The sequence below is a fragment of the Ranitomeya imitator genome, chromosome 6 (genome assembly GCF_032444005.1).
Source record: "Ranitomeya imitator isolate aRanImi1 chromosome 6, aRanImi1.pri, whole genome shotgun sequence".
Lineage (NCBI taxonomy): Eukaryota > Metazoa > Chordata > Amphibia > Anura > Dendrobatidae > Ranitomeya > Ranitomeya imitator.
In genome coordinates this window covers 36122280-36142459 of record NC_091287.1, presented here as the reverse complement: position 1 = coordinate 36142459, position 20180 = coordinate 36122280, and the positions used below count along the sequence as shown (strand labels likewise).

The 20180-nt window shown below is 42.9% G+C and overlaps 1 protein-coding gene across 1 annotated transcript in view; it reads right to left on the bottom strand.

Moving 5' to 3' along the window:
- The window catches only part of ITGA8 (integrin subunit alpha 8), a 180110-nt gene extending 160199 nt beyond the window's left edge, over positions 1-19911 (bottom strand). The window contains exons 1-2 of the mRNA XM_069729449.1: positions 19673-19911; positions 17762-17892 (exon numbers count right to left, since the gene is read on the bottom strand). Of these exons, the coding sequence (XP_069585550.1) occupies positions 17762-17892; positions 19673-19842 (301 nt within the window). The 5' untranslated portion in view covers positions 19843-19911. The remainder of the gene's footprint in view (positions 1-17761; positions 17893-19672) is intronic.
- Between the last annotated feature and the right edge of the window lie 269 nt (positions 19912-20180).

The window sequence follows — 20180 nt, the reverse complement described above, 5'->3', positions numbered from 1 at the left end:
ATCTCTGGGAACTCCTTCAAGATTGTTGGAAGACCATTCCCGGTGACTACCTCTTGAAGCTCATCAAGAGAATGCCAAGAGTGTGCAAAGCAGTCATCAAAGCAAAAGGTGGCTACTTTGAAGAACCTAGAATATAAGACATATTTTCAGTTGTTTCACACTTTTTTGTTAAGTATATAATTCCACATGTGTTATTTATAGTTTTGATGCCTTCAGTGTGAATGTACAATTTTCATAGTCATGAAAATACAGAAAAATCTTTAAATGAGAACGTGTGTCCGAACTTTTGCTCTGTACTGTATATATATATATATATATATATATATATATATATATATATATATATTTATTTCTTTTTTTTACAAATGGGTGGAGCTTACAAGGTAAATATGCAAAGTAGCCTATACTATTGTATAGATGAAAACTTCTACAACTTTCCAATACACTTTGGTTTTGTATCTAGTTTTTGGTGATTTTTGCCTGTTTTATATTTACGCCTTTTTGAAAGTCTGTTTTAAATGTGTTTGACTTTTCTTTCTTATTGTTGTTGCCATTGTGGGTGAAATTTGGGTGTTCCAGATGTTTTTTGCTCATTTATTAATTGCGACTTTTTCAGAAGTCACTAAATTTGTAACAAGTGTACTCCAGTCAATCCCTTAGGCCTCCTTCTCATGTCCGCGTTTGCAGTACGTGTGGCATCTGTTTTTTTCACAGATGCCACACGTACCCATTCTAACCTACAGTTGTGTGAAAACGTGTTTGCCCCTTTCTGATTTTCTATTCTTTTGCATGTTTGTCACACGTAAATGTTTCAGATCACCAAACAAATGTAAATATTAGACAAAATAACACAAGTAATCACAAAATGCAGTTTATACATGAAGGTCTTTATAACTAAGGGAAAAAGAAATCCAAACCTACTGTGTGATTTTTTGTTTGACCCCCTTCCATATTTCTTGTTTTTTTGCACTTAAATGTTTCAGATCACCAAACAAATGTAAATATTAGACAAAGATAACACAAGTAATCACAAAATGCAGTTTAAATATGAAGGTTTTTATTACAAAGGGAAAAATAAATCCAAACCTATAGGGTCCTGTGTGAAAAGTGATTTCACGCTAAACCTAATAACTGGTGGTCCACCCTTAGCAGCAACAACTGCAGTCAAGCATTTGCGATAACTGGCAATTACCGTAGTTTTTTTTTACATATTTCTGCTTTGTCGTCCAACTGACCGTTTCTTCACAGCCTTGTCTGGGAGCGTGCACTTTCACCACTCGCTCCCAAAGACTGCCAATCACAGCCAGGGAGCTGATCTAGCAGGCTCAGACACTGGTGAGCTGTGATTGGCAGTATCTGGAAGGGAGAGATGAGCGTGTACACCCCAGACAAAGCTGTTAAGAATTGTCCAGTTGGACTGAAACCAGAAATTTCACATGCTGTGCTCCAGAAGAAAGAAATGTAAGTATCTCCGAAATGGAGTGAAGCAGCGCAAAATGGGGAAAGAGCGGCAGAATCAGGGGAGCTTAGGGATTTTTACAAGGTAACATTTTTGAACAAGAGGCAGGTCCTCTTTAAATAGTACATTACATATTATAAATTGCACAGTCTTCATCCTTCTCTATCCTTAACATAGCAGACAGAAAAGCAAGTTCAACTAAATCTAGACACATTAATAGAGTTCTCTCTTTTGGGAAAACCCTACTTATTAGTTGGATCTCTTTATCATAAGCTGACTGCAAAGTGCTTCCCAGTTATGACCCCCAGTGATCTGCTGTGATCTGGGAAGAAAACTGGTTAAAAGTATTTAATTTCCCAACAGCTCCTCCAGAGGAGAATCTGAGTATTACACAATGCCTATTCAAATCAATGGTCTACCTGTGTAATATAGGACTTGGCAGGTCCTCCAAAAGATGCACTTCATAACCTCTCTCTACACTGGCCAAGAAATTAGGATCTTGAATAGATGACTACCCATTAGCTCAGAAGTCACAAGGGAGATGATAATGGGTCCTGTCTAAAGATGAGTGGGTCAATTTGTGCAACCCTGGTCCACGGTCCAGGTCAGTGCTCTGTGGCCGTGGACCAGAGCTGGGTAAATTTCCAGAGCTTCCAGGTTCTCTTGAGCAGCGCTTTATACGCCAGCCTGGGGTGACGACATCTATGTGGTGCACAGGTGACAAACCGACAGCCATGGCTAATCATAAGGCGAACCTGGAGGGTAAGAAGATTCACACAGCTCCTGTCCATGGCCAGAGAGCACTGACGTGGACTGTGGACCAGGGGGCGTGAAGCGATCATCTCCAGTACTGTCCATATGAATTTACTATCAGATCCAAGTTATCTATTATAACTGGGGGGGGGAAGGTTTTGGGACTGCAGCATATCTCATAAAGGGCGCAGCAGGAAGCTTTCTCTGGATCTGAGACGTGTACCGTGTCTATTACTTGCAGACTAGAGACAGACTATTAGCCTAAGTTCATACAAACACGTCTATATATAGATCCCCTGATGTAACATGCACTTAATAGAAGGGAAACACGCGTGCACATCTGGAAGGACGCAGACAGCTCTGCTGGGCGCAGCAAGGATAATATGCAAACTGTCTAAATTGTATGTATCTCCTGACAACACGCGAACTAATAGGATAACCAGCAATTTAATCACGATTTAAAAGGCATTTATATATAACAGTCTTTATTTATTAAACCTTTAGGCCATGTATGTTTCCATGTGCAGAAATGCTGCATTTTTTCTACGGAATTCCCACATCATGCTTTCCCACAACTTTTCAACGTGCTTTCCCTTTTGTAGATACAGATCTGGTTTAATTTTTTTTAATGCAGAAACAATGTGTTTGTTCAGATTCACCATAGAAGCCTTTTGGAAAACAAAACTAAAAACAAGGAAAATTCACAGCGTCTTTAAAGGGGTCGTCCAGTACTTTATCATTGTTTCCAATCCTTAGGATAGGTTATCGTTGTCTGATGGGTCACGGTCAGACACCCAGAACACCCACCGATCAGATGTTCTCAGCTGCTGTTGCTGGCCGGAAGTGCTCAATTGTGGAGCTGCTCTGTCTTCTGATAGTGACGGCTGGGTGCTGCACATTTGGCTCCTATTCACATCAATAGGAGGCGGATGTGCAGTACCTGGCCGCGGCCACTTTTAGAAGACGGAGCAGTTCCCGGCTGGCATCCGCCAACACGGAGAGCAGCTGATTGGCCGAAATCACATCCACTTTGCTAGAAATGTTAGATGCAGCAGATTTTCTTCACAAAGAAATGCACTGGAAAAAATGCAGCGTATTCTCTTTGTGGGTACATGCCCTAAACGACTTATAACAGGTATACAGTATCTGTCATTAGCGGGTGCCATTTCTACATGCGTGAGTATACTGCACAATGTATTCAAGAGACTCAGGTTGACGTCCAGCTATTACACTTCGGTTTTACCTTAGATCAGGGGTGGGGAACCTCAGGCCCCAGGGCCATTTCTGACCTTATATCAGGCCTCCGAGCAGATTCTCAGGGGCCGCATTCTTGGGCAGGGAGCCTCCAGCTCATTAATTTCTTCTTGCTCTGTTAGCACACACACGCAGTGTTCACTACTGAACATTGAAGGGCATGCAATAGAAGATTACGTCCTGACACCAGTGCCAAAGTCAGGATGCACTTTGTGGACGGAGTTTGTACGGCCCCCCGAAGGATGGTATAAATATCCAAATGGCCCTTGGCAGAAAAAAGATTCACCACCCCTGCCTTAGACAATGGTAATATTTTAGTCTATTAAAAGTTGCAAAGGGGATTGACAGAGGAAGAGGGCTCCCTCTGTCAGCTTGTCGCGCACTGCAAGATGTACTCAAGAGACTCAGGTTGATGTCCAGCTGTTACACTTCAGTGTTACCTTAGATGATTGTAGTATTTTAGTCCCTTAAAATATGCATAGGGGATTGACAGAGGGAGAGGGCTCCCTCTGCCAGCTTGTCGATCACTACAACATGGTGGCTGGGTACATATGGGTTTCCATAAGGTCTAACAATAACCCCCAGGTCTGTCATCAGTATCTGCCTATTAAGCCAGAAGAATGGACTGTGCTCCCCTCACTCCGGTCTAATGAACTCTGCTTTGCAACACGTCGGGCTTTGCAGATGGTCCGGTGTGATCCCATGTGACCATCTGTCTGGACCTATATAAGGCCCAGCAAGACACTGTTGTCTTGGTATTTAGACTTTCTAGTTGCTTTAGAGTTCTGTCTTGCCGGTTTTCCAGGACCTCTTCTACGTGTTCGCCTCAGGACATCTCTGGTCCACCTGTGGCTTCCAGTACCTCTGCTTCATGTTTCCTATCTTCCAGGACCTCTGCTACCTGTTCACGGTCTTCTAGGACCTCTGCTATCTGTTTCAGTACTCCTGTCTGTCTGCAGCGTCCAGGAACTCATCTACCTGTTCCCAGTCTCCTGTCTGCCTGCGGTCTCCAGTACCTCTGCTATCTGTTTCCCCGTGTTCCTCAACACCCAGGGCCCCTGTGCCCACCTGGACACTGAGCTTTGAGGATCCACCTCATCTAGTGAGCCCAACAGGCACATTACTGTGTCAGACCCTGGGCTTGCTCTCTCGAGATTGGCTGCCTCAGTTCAACCCTTGCAATCCAATATAATATTACCAGTTTGGGCCCCTTCAGTGGCCGGTAGAATAGGTGTGAATAACGCTGCCCAGATGGGCATGTAACCCATTGAAACTCCTTTTACAAGGCTTCTGTGCAGGATACGGTCGCAGACAGAATTCAAGTTCTCCTTAAGTCTGTCGTAGCCCTGGGCAAGTTACATGGTATTCCTAGCCGGGGCCCAGACACGACTACTTATCCTGTTACTCATTTTGCTGATGTTTGCTGCCAATCCTACAGACATTAAAAAAATATTCCTACAAAGGAAGAATTCTCCATATATCCTGCCAATTTCCAACATTGGTCGTACGGTCTACCTCACCATGGACCAACCTGAAGCATCTCCAACACGTGGACCCCGACTGGAGAGAGGGCCACACAGATTGTATTTCACGCAGATGTTCTCGTGGCTGCAGAGCATTTCCTTATAAATAGTCGTCCGTACACCATGAGGAATACGATCATTTGCTGCTTATTATCTGCTGGGTGACAACCATTATATCCAACTCCTATGGACGGTCAATATCCAGTTTCCTAGAGGTTGCAGCAGACATCGGTGTTCCCACTCAAAAGAAAAAGTGAGGAGACCGACAGGGGACACAGGCAGAAGTATGGAGAAATGGCGTAAGTCTGGTAGAAAATTATTATTTTTTTATTATTTTAGAACAACCTATTTTTAAATATTATAAAGTTACTGACAACACCTTTATCTCCTTCCTGCTGCGCCCAATTTTAATTTTACCATTTTTTGCGCAACTTCTTCCAGGAGCCATAACGTTTTCATTTTTCCGCTAACATCGTCATACGAGGAATTCTTTTTTGCGGGATGAGTTGTACTTTTGTATGACACCATTCACTATATTATATCATGCACTAAAAAACACAGGGGAAAAATTCCGCTATTTGGTTTTTGGGTTTCCTTTTTTTTGTGCAGTAAAAATAACCTGGAAATGCGATTCTTCAGGTCAGTATGATTACAGAGAAACCAAACTTATATATTGGTGAAAAAAAAATTACAGATTTGAAAAAAAAAAAGTATGTGTCCCCATTTTCTGAGACCTACCGGTTGTGTCAGGGTTTTTTTTTTTTTTTTACATTTTTGGGTACAAACGATGTTTGTATCAAATTTTGCTGCATTTTTTGAGGGAAGAGAGGAGACAGAAAAATGTTAATTTTTGTTTAACAGCGTCTATTATATGGGTTAAATCATTTAATTTTTTCATATTTTTGGTGATGCCAAATTTTTTTTTACATCTCTATTTTTTTTAACTGGGGAAAAGGGGGTGATTCAAATTTTTATATTTTTTTAAAATTTTTTATATCCGAGACCGGTGATCATTTGATCGCTTGTCCTATGTACAATACTGCAGTTGTTCAATATTGAGTGAATTTACCGATATGGCAGGTGGAAGTCATCTCGCCATGTGGGGTCGCAACACTTAAAGGGGTTATCTTGGACTAATTTTATTTATTTTTTTTTTACTATAGGCCTAAGATGTAACACGCAGGTAGTTGCTACCCATCTGCCTGTTGTGTGTGGCTCCGATCTGTGACAGCACACAGCGGTCAGAGACCAATCAACCCAGCTATTCAGCGGCTTCTACTGACGTCACATCGACAGACTGTTCCGCTCTGCTCTGTTGACGAGGCGTGACTGTTAATGTCATGCTGATTGACAGCAGTCGCCTCGCTGATTGACTGTGGAAAGCCGGCTGTCAATCAGCATGACACCAGCAGTCACGCAGTGTCGACAGAGCAGCCCAGAAGAAGAAGAGCTGCTCCGTTGTTGTAGAGTAACTCATTACCGCTGTGCAGACGCCAGATAGAACAGGTAGTTAGCGTAGTAAAAAAAAAAGTCCTGGATACACCCTTTAAATGACAGACAGCATCTTTGAAGGGGTTAAAGAGCACTGATTGAAGATCTTTCCAGTCGGCGCTGTTAGAGATGCAAGCTAGCTGTATAACCACCGTCACCTTCTGCGTACTGAGCAGGTGCAGCTCCTGAGCCCGCTCTGTGCACGCGCATCTCACATCCACGGCAAATGCTTTTTCTCCAGTACCATAAACAGCCTAATGACAAGAGAGGCGCTCTTCCCTGTTGCTTGTTGCTGGATCCTGTGGGTGCATGTGTTATGTCTCTCCTGCTATTGACCCAGATCGTTTACCATTTATCCTGAGCTCTCCGTTCCTAACCTCGACTACGTATACTGAACCTGTACTGCCTGCCCTGACGCCTGATTGCCTGACCATGTCTTTTCCTTTGTCCTCCTGTACCTCGTTGCCGTGTTTCTGACCCTCCGGTCAGCTGCTGCAGACCCGGGGAGTGCCATGGAGTAGTACCTGGTGACTACTTACAACTAAGCCTATCCTCACCATCAGAGGCTCTAGTGACTACTCGGTAGTCACTATGTCAAGCCTCTCTGGGGTAAGCCTGGCCTGTGGCACAGTGGTCCACACCCACCAGCGTCACATTCAAATTCACAGGATAAAACAGAGATCTTGAAAATGTTGAAGAATTCAAACACAATGGTTTACGTTGGTCTCGATGAGAGGATATTCTGGAGTCAGACGCTCTTGCAAACACCTCTTCATGAATCAGGATAGTTGGACGAGCAGGATACACCTTTGTGAGTGCCTCGCCACACATCCTACGCCACTTCCCGTCCTGCCCCAGAAAATGGCGTGTAAACGCCAAAAGTCTCAAAATTTAGCCACAACTCCAAGTTGCACCTAAATTTTGCAACTTTTCAAAGCTTTTAAGCCATAATTCTGTAGTGAAAGCTTCCATGAATCGGGCTCAAAGAATATTAGGAAGTAGCAGAACTTTTCATTATGGGGTGATTAAACATGAAACTGGAAGACGCCTTTAAATAAAGCACAATGATGTAACAATCAGATCATGCGGTCAAGCTTGATGGACCTTTTTGAAGTACAGATACAGAATTCTTCACTTTGGGCTCTTTCCAGACACAATTAAGTTGTTCCTAAGCGAAATGTTGACTTTCTGAAACATTGCACTCAGAGAATAGCGCTGACGATATCCAGAAATGTAGGCCTTTATCTGAGAGTCCTACATCTTAGTCTTAAGTTTGGCTCTTCTCTCATATTCCTTCAGGATCATCTCCAGCCTCGTTCTGCCCGGTCTGGAGGAGGAAATGGTTCTCGCTCCTTGAAAGATGTATTGTGAGATTAACCATTGGCTCTCATACAACTGGGCTCATCCTGTGTTTCTCAGTTCATACATACGGGATGCTAAAGCAAATTTTTTTTATTTTACTCTTCTTGTTCTTGAAAGCACATCCTGCAGAAGGCTGATGTTATCTCGTAAACTATGTGACAAAGGGGCTGAAACAGATGCGGCCAGACTTGGAAGCCTCTCTGTGAAAACCTATTTTTGTATTTAAAAAAAAAAAAAAATCAGAAACATGTGTAGGTGGATTTAAAAGAAATTGAAGTGAAGGCATCTACTGCAGCCTCATGTTAGCTTTTGATCTCCTCTCTACTGTTGTGAGAGATTACGTGTGTCAGCGGCTTCAGGCTGTGATGTTCGCCGGTAAGAAGACTAACTGCAGAGAACATCAATGCGACTTCAAGTTTCAAGGATATAATTTGACATAAATATGTCCGAGGACGTGTCTCAGTCTATCAAAAAGGTGGGTTTTCAGTTCTAATGGTTTTGGATATGCCAGACGATTATATAGGTAGAGATGAAGATGGTGGAACTCACATGATAGAGAAAGTGACTCATTACCTCTAGAAAACAAGAGGATCGGGCATATTGAAATCCAGCTGCCTGATCCTTCTCCTTCCAATCTCTGCATGGTATAGAGTGCTGGGAAGCCTTTATACTCATGAGATGGCAACTAAACTTGGTAGATCATGCCTTATTCCAAAGCTGGCCATACAAAATTAGATAGTTGCTTACTGAATGTTCATTTGACAGAGCTATCTCTCCCGGCTCCCCCATAGACCTCAGCATTTGCCTTTCCGAGCATCCACATGTTTACAACAGGGGACAGTAGAAAGCTGCTGTCAGAAACCTCTGGCAGTGGCTTATTTACCCTGAAATTTCAAATGCCCGATCCTTTTGTCTCCAGAGAGTTGGGAGGCTCACATACACATTGTTAAGCTCAGTTTGTGAGGTGGATCCTTCAAGCCCAATGTCTGGGTGGGCTTCGGTGCAGGAAACTAAGGGTCCGGACGCCGCAGGCAGTCAGGGGACATCCTGGAGTCCATAGACAGGTTGCAGAGATGCTGAAGGCCACAGGCAGACAGGAGACTGGGAGTCTGGAAGCCGCAGGCAGCCAGGGGACATCTTGGAGTTTGCAGACATGTTGCAGAGATACTGAAGGCTGCAGGCAGACAAGAGTCAGGAACACTACAGTTTTAATATCAAGACACAGGTGTGTGTCTTGATGAGCCTTATTTAGGCGCAGGCAGGTGATCACATGGGATTGTGCAAGGCCATCTAGAAAGCCCGATCTGGAGTACAACAGAGTTTAGCAGACCGGGGTGAAGGATAGGTGCATAACATGCATCAGATGGTTGGGCAGTTCTTCCAAAATTTATATCTAGAGCTGACTTTCAACTGATGTTTACGGGGTCCTTAAGAAAAGGAAGGAGTGCTATCTGATATTTTAAGTGATTTGCCAACCCAAGGACATAAAAACAACTAAAAAAATTAGAGTCTTATTAGATTCCTTGGAATTTTCCCAAGTCTGGTATGAGTATATTCCCATCAGTATATGTAGTTTCTGGTTGGTGGTTTATAATCTTCCCCTCTTTCCCTAGGAAATAAATGCAGCAGCTTTCTCTTCAATGAGGTGGGCTTCTGCTTAAATAAAATAGCCAATCTGAAAACACCGAGCTGAAATTTAAAGAGCGAGTACACTGATCCTTGAATGAGATGGGTGGATTTCAGAGGATCTGGGATCATTGATCATAGCTATGCCCTGGTGTGGTTCTTCCAGTTACAAGAGGAGGTCAGTGATGACCTTTTGGTCTGTTTTTTTGTTTTGTTTACTACATTCTGATTACTTTCTGCTAATGAACATGAAAAGGACAGGAACAATCGGCACCAGACCCTGAGAATCATCTTGTAAAAGACTTCATAAAGACCAAAGGGTGAAATTTCCAAACGGTTGATGGCCTTCTTCATTTTGCTGTTTTTTCTTTTATAGTCTGAGGCTGTGAGCTCGATTCCAAAAATAACCAAAGTATCTGTTTGTATAAATCCTAAGTATAATCGCAACGCGGGAGCTGAATATGAGGCTGGGATTTATGGCGCTGGATTAAGTGGTGTTTTCATTTGCGAGTTTTTAGATAAGCAGCATTAAGAGGACTGATTTAAAGGCGTTTCCTACCCCTAAAAATATAATATATCAGCCTTTTCAGGCACTACATGTACTTGACTACTTGTGCCCTCTGCCATATAGTAATCCTTGCAGGAGAATCAGGCCATAGAGACCTCATTGCCTGCAGGAGTCATATGACATGGATGAAAAGTTAGTGCTCTGCTATAGCAAAACAGGAGTGGGCACAAGTAGTGGCGGGCTAGTATATCTTGTATTTTTTAAGGAATTTTCAACTTGATAAAATGTATTTTTAGGGATAGGAAATTTCTGTAAAAGGGTTGTATAATTTGATTGCTCTAGGTATAGTTCAACCCAGCAAAAAAGTTGTTAATGGCAGGATAAGTAATGGGCAGCCATGTAAGTTCGCTGCAGTGGGCAGAAATGTAGTGTTTCCCTCTTTGGATGTGTAACCATTAGGCTGTTTCTCTCTTTGGTTGTGTAACCATTAAGATGTTTCCATTTTTCGATCTGTAACCATTAAGCTGTTTCCCTCTTTGGATGTGTAACCATTAAGCTGTTTCCCTCTTTGGATGTGTAACTATTAAGCTGTTTCCCTCTTTGGATGTGTAACTATTAAGCTGTTTCCCTCTTTGGTTGTGTAACCATTAAGCTGTTTCCCTCTTTGGATGTGTAACCATTAAGATGTTTCCCACTTTGGATGTGTAACCATTAAGCTGTTTCCCTCTTTGGATGTATAACCATTATGCTGTTTCCCTCTTTGGATGTACAACCATTATGCTGTTTCCCTCTTTGGATGTATAACCATTAAGCTGTTTCCCATCTTTGGTTGTGTAACCATTAAGCTGTTTCCCTCTTTGGCTGTGTAACCATTATGCTGTTTCGCTCTTTGGATGCACAACCATTATGCTGATTCCCTCTTTGGATGTATAACCATTAAGCTGTTTCCCTCTTTGGATGTGTAACCATTAAGCTGTCTCCCGCTTTGGATGTATAACCATTAAACTGTTTTCCTCTTTGGTTGTGCAACCATTAAGCCATTTCCCTCTTTTGATGTGTAACCATTAAGCCGTTTCCCTCTTTGGTTGTGTAACCATTAAGCCGTTTCCCTCTTTTGATGTGTAACCATTAAGCCGTTTCCCTCTTTGGTTGTGTAACCATTAAGCCGTTTCCCTCTTTGGTTGTGTAACCATTAAGCCATTTCCCTCTTTGGATGTGTAACCATTAAGCAGTTTCCCTCTTTGGTTGTGTAACCATTGAGCCGTTTCCCTCTTTGGATGTGTAACCATTAAGCAGTTTCCCTCTTTGGTTGTGTAACCATTGAGCCGTTTCCCTCTTTGGATGTGTAACCATTAAGCCGTTTCCCTGTTTGGATGTGTAACCATTAAGCTGTTTCCCTCTTTGGTTGTGTAAGCATTAAGCCGTTTCCCTCTTTGGATGTGTAACCATTAAGCCGTTTCTCTCGTTGGATGTGTAACCATTAAGCCGTTTCCCTCTTTGGATGTGTAATCATTAAGCCGTTTCCCTCTTTGGTTGTGTAACCATTAAGCCGTTTCCCTCTTTGGATGTGTAACCATTAAGCTGTTTCCCTCTTTGGATGTGTAACCATTAAGCTGTTTCCCTCTTTGGTTGTGCAACCATTAAGCCATTTCCCTCTTTTGATGTGTAACCATTGAGCCGTTTCCCTCTTTGGTTGTGTAACCATTGAGCCGTTTCCCTCTTTGGTTGTGTAACCATTGAGCCGTTTCCCTCTTTGGTTGTGTAACCATTGAGCCGTTTCCCTCTTTGGTTGTGTAACCATTGAGCCGTTTCCCTCTTTGGTTGTGTAACCATTGAGCCGTTTCCCTCTTTGGATGTGTAACCATTAAGCCGTTTCCCTGTTTGGATGTGTAACCATTAAGCCGTTTCCCTCTTTGGTTGTGTAACCATTAAGCCGTTTCCCTCTTTGGTTGTGTAACCATTAAGCCGTTTCCCTCTTTGGATGTGTAACCATTAAGCCGTTTCCCTCTTTGGATGTGTAACCATTAAGCCGTTTCCCTCTTTGGATGTGTAACCATTAAGCCGTTTCCCTCTTTGGATGTGTAACCATTAAGCCGTTTCCCTCTTTGGTTGTGTAACCATTAAGCTGTTTCCCTCTTTGGATGTGTAACCATTAAGCTGTTTCCCTCTTTGGATGTGTAACCATTAAGCTGTTTCCCTCTTCGGTTGTGTAACCATTTAGCTGTTTCCCTCTTTGGATGTGTAACCATTAAGCTGTTTCCCTCTTTGGATGTGTAACCATTAAGCTGTTTCCCTCTTTGGATGTGTAACCATTAAGCTGTTTCCCTCTTTGGATGTATAACCATTATGCTGTTTCCCTCTTTGGATGTATAACCATTAAGCTGTTTCCCTCTTTGGATGTGTAACCATTAAGATGTTTCCGACTTTGGATGTGTAACCATTAAGCTGCTTCCCTCTTTGGTTGTGTAACCATTAAGCTGTTTCCCTCTTTGGTTGTGTAACCATTAAGCTGTTTCCCTCTTTGGATGTATAACCATTATGCTGTTTCCCTTTTTGAATGTATAACCATTAAGCTGTTTCCCTCTTTGGATGTGTAACCATTAAGCTGTTTCCCTCTTTGGTTGTGTAACCATTAAGCTGTTTCCCTCTTTGGTTGTGTAACCATTAAGCTGTTTCCCTCTTTGGATGTGTAACCATTATACTGTATACTTTTACTGGTGTGTAACCATTATTTGCCTCTGGGGAGAAAAGTAAAGAAATAAAAGACTTGTGTTCCAAATGATGCCTCTTTCTATTCCTTGAAGGTAACGCCCACCCCGTGGTCAGCATAGTTCATATTGCACCTAGATGACCATCAACATCATGACCACAGCACTGGCACTGTACCTGCATGCCATACATTATGACTACTTTAAAAACCCTTGCAAAACCATTGCTCAGTATTTTTACGTCCTGTAGTAAGAAGATATGCTTTAAAAATATGACAAGAAATCCTGCCACAGTTCATAAAGTCCAGACAATTGCAATCCAGGCAAGGAAACCGGACAAGCATTGCCAGACATTTACCACTCGCATCACTTCTATTTTACAAGGTGCAGAGTGTGGTACATGACAGGTGGGAATGGGTGAGCGACGCGTACATGTCGACTGAAGACCTGAAAGAAATGCACAGCCAGCACTAAGCACTTAAAGATATAAACCCAAGACAAAGTCTGCACAATGCCAGAAGAGTTCTGGAAAGCTGCCCAGAAATTAATACGTCTCATTACAAATTTATGCATTTTATATTAAAACTTGGTTTCCAAAGTCGTTCCTAAACATGACTCTAAGGATCTGTGTACATGACATCTTTTCCATGTAGGCAAACTCAACATGGTTTTCGCGTGAGTGGAAACCGCCCAGGAAACGCCAACAGTTTATTTCCCGAAGCCAGTGTGAATGGAGCAGTAGTGGGCATGCTTGACCATCAAACCGTTCTCTGCCTATGAATGTGGTGGTCACACATGGGCATTACCACCTCTGTTGAACATAAGCACTACCGCTTGGTTATACACATTAAATAGCCCTTCAGTCTTTAGCCTACGGGTGTCTCCCTCTGGGAATCTTTAGAAAGTTATTCTGTCATTAAAAAGTGTTGCCTAAAGGGTTTTACTCATTAAAACCTGATTACAGAATATCTGGAGACCCACAGCGATCAGCAGGAATCAAAGAAAGAACCCGGCCTGTACGTTTTTAGTTACGCCACAGTGCCCCCGCAGGATAACTAAGGCATTACAGGAAAAAGGAAAGAGGCTGGTCATTATGGAGGCCCTGGAGACAAGGAAGGAATTTCATCCCCACTCATCCTAGGTATCCAAGTGCAATGGGAGTTCAATGAGAGCATTGCAAGGATGTTCGGTTGCTGAGGAAATAAGAAGTATGTCAGGAGCGAAACTCCAGAGACGCCAGAAGGAAATCAACAGGGGACAGCTATCCGATAATAAGCATAATAAAAGTACCGGGCTGCGAGCATGTAACACTGACAATAGGAAACAATGCTTTCTGGGCTTCTAATTAACATGTGGAAGTCGTTACCACCGTCAGTCGCATGAGAAAATAATAATAACAGGCTAAAATTACACAAGACAAAGTCATGGAAGTAAAACCCATCAAAGTCTTCAATTATGTGCCCGAAGCACAGAATATAAATCTGTGAGATTCATAAAAGCCAGCGGCGACAGATGAACTCAGAAACGAGGAAAACCTGCACACATGGCGGTTAGTAGTGGTGATGAGCGATAAGGTGTTATCTCAGCATGCTCGAGTGCTAATAGAGTGTCTGCGGCGTGCTCGAATACTATGTCTGAGTCCTCGCGGCCGCATGACAGACAGGAACAGACCTGATAAACTTGAAATCCCTGCATGTGTTGTAGCTGTCGAACAGCCACAGGGACTTGCAATAATTTGTGCCTTAGTTATTTGTTTGTTGTAATTGCGGTGCCCTAAGGGGTTACAATGCGGCCCCCTTTCCCTTGCACTGTGCTGACCTTTAGCAATGGAGCCCCAGTCTTATACTTCCCTGTGCAATCCTCAGTCCCCACTTCCCGGCCTTTTGTTACTTATCTGCAGTGATGACATCACGTTCATCCATGTGACCGCTGCAACCAATCAGTGGCCTCAGCAGTCTTTCACTGTGAATGGAAATATCACTGCCGAGGCTAGTGATTGGCTGCACAGGTCACATTTATGTACGGAAGATCATCGATGCAGGATAGTAGTGAAAGACCAGTAGGGACGACCAAGGCGGAGGACTGAACAAATGAATATTACTCATTTTTTATCACAATTTATTCTGTTATTTTTCATAAACTCCTTGAAATATAAACATAAAATCCTTCTGCTTACAGCCAGCACTACAGGAAGCCCCTTACATTGCCACTTACATTGCCCCTTTCGCTGCACCTTACATTGTACACTAATTTTGGGCTCAATGGGAGCCATATAATTTGTATGCAGCAAGCTCCCCCTAGTGGTAGTCACATACATTCAGTATTTTTTCATTTCATGTTAGGAAAATGATTAAATGAAGCAAGTTGTTCCCTTCTTGATTTGCTGCCTAAGTGAGTGCTGCTCAGTGCCCGTAAGATTAGAGAGTGAACCACGATTAGAATGCAATAAACTCTGTTTTTAAAAATAAAAAAAACATTTTTTAAAGAAAAATAAGAAAAATGTCAATGGCGGCACACTTGTCTTAGGGCAATTTCTATTATTGCTGCTCAGGACCAATAGCTTGAATGAAGTGCTGCAATACCAACACAAACCACAACAATAGGAGGCACTGTCTCTGCAGTAATTGTCTTTTTTCCTAACCTCCAGAGTTGACCCCCTGTGACCACATGTCTCTGAAAAGCAAAGCCCCCCTATGTAAGTGTCAGCACCACAATGACACAACGTATCACACCGCAGCACCACGATGACACAAAGTATCACACCGCAGCACCACAATGACACAACGTATCACACCGCAGCACCACAATGACACAACGTATCACACTGCAGTACCACAATGACAGTAAACAGCACAGAGAAAAAATAATAAAATATAACTTTTAATAATATATTTCTTAAAACTACCCCAACAAACAAAAATAATGTGATATAGTGCACGTTAAAATTACACTCAATCAATTACAACGTCCATCCGGACAGACATATCATAGGGATGTAATAACTCTCATAAACCAGAGTCCCTAAAAATACATATGACAAACCAATTCTGATTAGATAGAATGCCCAATCAAAAAAAAGGTTAGTAGGTAGACCGTGTGCTCATAAATCCCGGCATCATACCCGATGCTCTTGTTAAAGGGATATCAACACAGTCTATATGTGGATTCCTTAGCCTGGTTGCATATGTAAACACCAACACAAATAAATCAGGAAAAAGGGAGGATCTCACCCATCAGTCGAGCAGGTACCAGTCATCTCCTCTTAATTCCCAGACAACCAGGTTTCCATGGAGGGAGTGGATCACTTATAGACCTAATATGCCCTGTATAGGCTAGAATGGCCCTGATCCCCAAACTCCCGCCCTTACAAGGGCAGTCCACATCTGACCCTTATACTCATAGCCCTATTTGTCCCTGTACAACCCGATGCGTTTCGTCTTCACCACGACTCCTCAGGGGAACTGTACTCTCTAATAGGGAACAAAAGTTCTTACATGGGGGACTAGGGTTCAGTCCTGATACTACTTGGGCTAAATGTGGTATGTCATATTCCCTATAAGGGTCAGATGTGGACTGCCCTTGTAAGGGCGGGAGTTTGGGGATCAGGGCCATTCTAGCCTATACAGGGCATATTAGGTCTATATGTGATCCACTCCCTCCATGGAAACCTGGTTGTCTGGGAATTAAGAGGAGATGACTGGTACCTGCTCGACTGATGGGTGAGATCCTCCCTTTTTCCTGATTTATTTGTGTTGGTGTTTACATATGCAACCAGGCTAAGGAATCCACATATAGACTGTGTTGATATCCCTTTAACAAGAGCATCGGGTATGATGCCGGGATTTATGAGCACACGGTCTACCTACTAACCTTTTTTTTGATTGGGCATTCTATCTAATCAGAATTGGTTTGTCATATGTATTTTTAGGGACTCTGGTTTATGAGAGTTATTACATCCCTATGATATGTCTGTCCGGATGGACGTTGTAATTGATTGAGTGTAATTTTAACGTGCACTATATCACATTATTTTTGTTTGTTGGGGTAGTTTTAAGAAATATATTATTAAAAGTTATATTTTATTATTTTTTCTCTGTGCTGTTTACTGTTTAAGGAGAGAGAAATTGGGCTTTGACTCAACTTTGCTGGTATTTTTAGTACCACAATGACACAACGTATCACACCGCAGCACCACAATGACACAACGTATCACACCGCAGCACCACACTGACACAACGTATCACACCGCAGCACCACACTGACACAACGTATCACACCGCAGCACCACGATGACACAACGTATCACACCGCAGCACCACACTGACACAACGTATCACACCGCAGCACCACACTGACACAACGTATCACACCGCAGCACCACAATGACACAACGTATCACACCGCAGCACCACACTGACACAACGTATCACACCGCAGCACCACACTGACACAACGTATCACACTGCAGCACCACAATGACACAACGTATCACACTGCAGCACCACACTGACACAACGTATCACACCGCAGCACCACGATGACACAACGTATCACACCGCAGCACCACACTGACACAACGTATCACACTGCAGCACCACAATGACACAACGTATCACACTGCAGCACCACACTGACACAACGTATCACACCGCAGCACCACGATGACACAACGTATCACACCGCAGCACCACACTGACACAGCGTATCACACCGCAGCACCACACTGACACAACGTATCACACCGCAGCACCACACTGACACAGCGTATCACACCGCAGCACCACAATGACACAACGTATCACACCGCAGCACCACAATGACACAACGTATCACACTGCAGCACCACAATGACACAACGTATCACACTGCAGCACCACAATGACACAACGTATCACACCGCAGCACCACACCCAGGCCGGCATTTTATGCAGTGTTATCACTTTTACTGCTAACCAAATGGGTCACTAACTTCCCAAATGCAAACACCTTCACATCACGACGCCCCGGCCTGAGCATGGCCGTCATATGGTCCTGTCATCACTGGTGGTAATCACGCACATGGTATAGATATACTCACTAGTGTTGTCAAATGGGATCCTCTTACAGGGAGTCCCTGTGCTGGGGAAGGGGCAGTAGTACACCGCTCCTCCTTCCACTATCTCCGGTTGGCTGGTGTTGGCTTTGGGGGCTCCAATTAATACGCCGGTTCTGTAAGAGATGGAGAGAAGGGAGCGATGATCAGCACCTTCTACAGAATAATACACCATACGGGGGGCTCATTATACCACATGGGGTAAGGGTCCTGGATAATGATATCCATGGGATAGAAAATGGGGAAAGGTACAGACGTTATAAGGCAGGACTGAAGGCCATCTATTATCTGTTATCTATCTATTATCTATCTATCATCTATCTATCTATTATCTATCTATTATCTATCTATCTATCTATCCATCCATTATCTATCTGTTATATTTCTATTTATCAATTTATGTCAAATTTTAATCTATTTTTTGTCATATTTATTTATAAAGCTATGTATCTGCTATGTATATTAAGAAATGTACAATTTATCAATCTATATCAGCTCTACCTGTGGACTTGATGTTTCCTCTTAAGTACCCAGTACAGCTATCTCTGACCCATTATCATTTTACTGACTATTAGTTTGAAAGCTGCAGATCGCTCTCATATAATACATTAATTTATATCGCAATTTTATTATGTTTTTATCTATCTCATATTTTCTCTATCTATCTATCTATCTATCTATCTATCTCATATTTATCATCTGTCTATCATGTCTGTTTCTCACTTATGTATCTGACCTTGTTATCTTACAATACTTAATATGAATGTTAGGTAGCAGCACTCGCCAGACCTATACAGAACAATACTAGGTTGAGAATCAGGAATACACAAGACCAAACCTGACACCCAGCTGATTGATATACAGTAGATAGATAGATAATAGATAGATGATAGATAGATAGATAGATAGATAGATAGATAGATAGATAGATAGATAGATAGATACTGTACATATCAAGAAATAGAAATTGGAACATCACACTCAAAAATACAATGTGGGTGCACAGTCTCCCATACGCCACATGGGTTAACTAAAGTCCACTTGCTTTGGTAACTATTGGAGTGCTGTCAGCTTTTCACATTTGACATAGATAGGTAGATATGAAAGATATAGATAATAGATAGATCTAATACATAGATAATAGATGGATAATAGATATATAGATAGATGATTGATGGGTGATAGATTGATAATAGATAGATAACAGATAAATAATAGATAATAGATAGATATATAATAAATAGATTATAGATAATAGATAGATAATAGATAGATAGATAATAAATAGATAGATAATAGATAGATAGATAATAGATAGATAGATAATAGATAGATAATAGATACTGTAGATAGATAGATGATAAATAACAGATAGATAATAGATGATAGATAGATGTATAGATAATAGATGGATATGAGGCAGGCAGATAGATATTAGAGTATACATAAGGCTGCTATTAGGAGCCACTCCATAGGAGCAGTGAGGACTCCTCCAGGATCTCCTTTGCACAGCTACATGCTCCGGGCTGCAGGTGCTCTGCTCATCCTCCCCAGGTCCCTGGCAGAGTCCTTCAGGCCAGGACATCTCTGAGCCCGCACAGGGTCCCCTCCACTGACAATGAAGGAGAGGGAGTCACCTGTTGTCCCTCAGCCTTGGCACGCCAAGGGTTAATGATTTGCATGTAACTTTGGGTACCTGAAGCGTCCTCTTTTCCCCCCAAACATCAGAACAAGGCAGTGATTGAGGTTCGGAGTAGGGTGCACTGACTTCTCAGCAGCCATGTGATCAGTCTCTGAGATGACTATTATTAATTGTGCATTCATTAGCACAGCAGGAGGCTGATGATATAAGTATAACCCTCATCATCCTCCACCCACAGTCTGTGCAGCACTTACGTGTGGGAGTCCGGGATGTAGAAATCCACAGAATATCCAAAGTAGCTGTTCTGGGGACCACTGTACACTGTCACCTTGTCTACGTCCAGGTTAAATGCCAGGGGTGCAGGGGGACAGTGGATGAAGAGCAGCAGCAGCTGAGGCAGTGCCAGGCTCCACTCATGTAGCATCTTGTATCCAGAGGTCCTGAGCAGAGACTGATGGAGCAGAGGTAGGACTGAGTGCTGAGCTGTGGAGCGCACACTGAGGCTGATGAGCTGCAGCCCACTCACTCCCCTAAGGAAAGGGGAAGGGGAGGGGGAGGAGGGCTCGGGACTGGAGCAGCCTGTAGTGTCCTGCCCTGAGAAAGGGGGACCCTGCCCTGAGAAAGGGGGACCCTGCCCTGAGAAAGGGGGACCCTGCCCTGAGAAAGGGGGACCCTGCCCTGAGAAAGGGGGACCCTGCCCTGAAAAAGAGGGACCCTGCCCTGAGAAAGGGGGACCCTGCCCTGAGAAAGGGGGACCCTGCC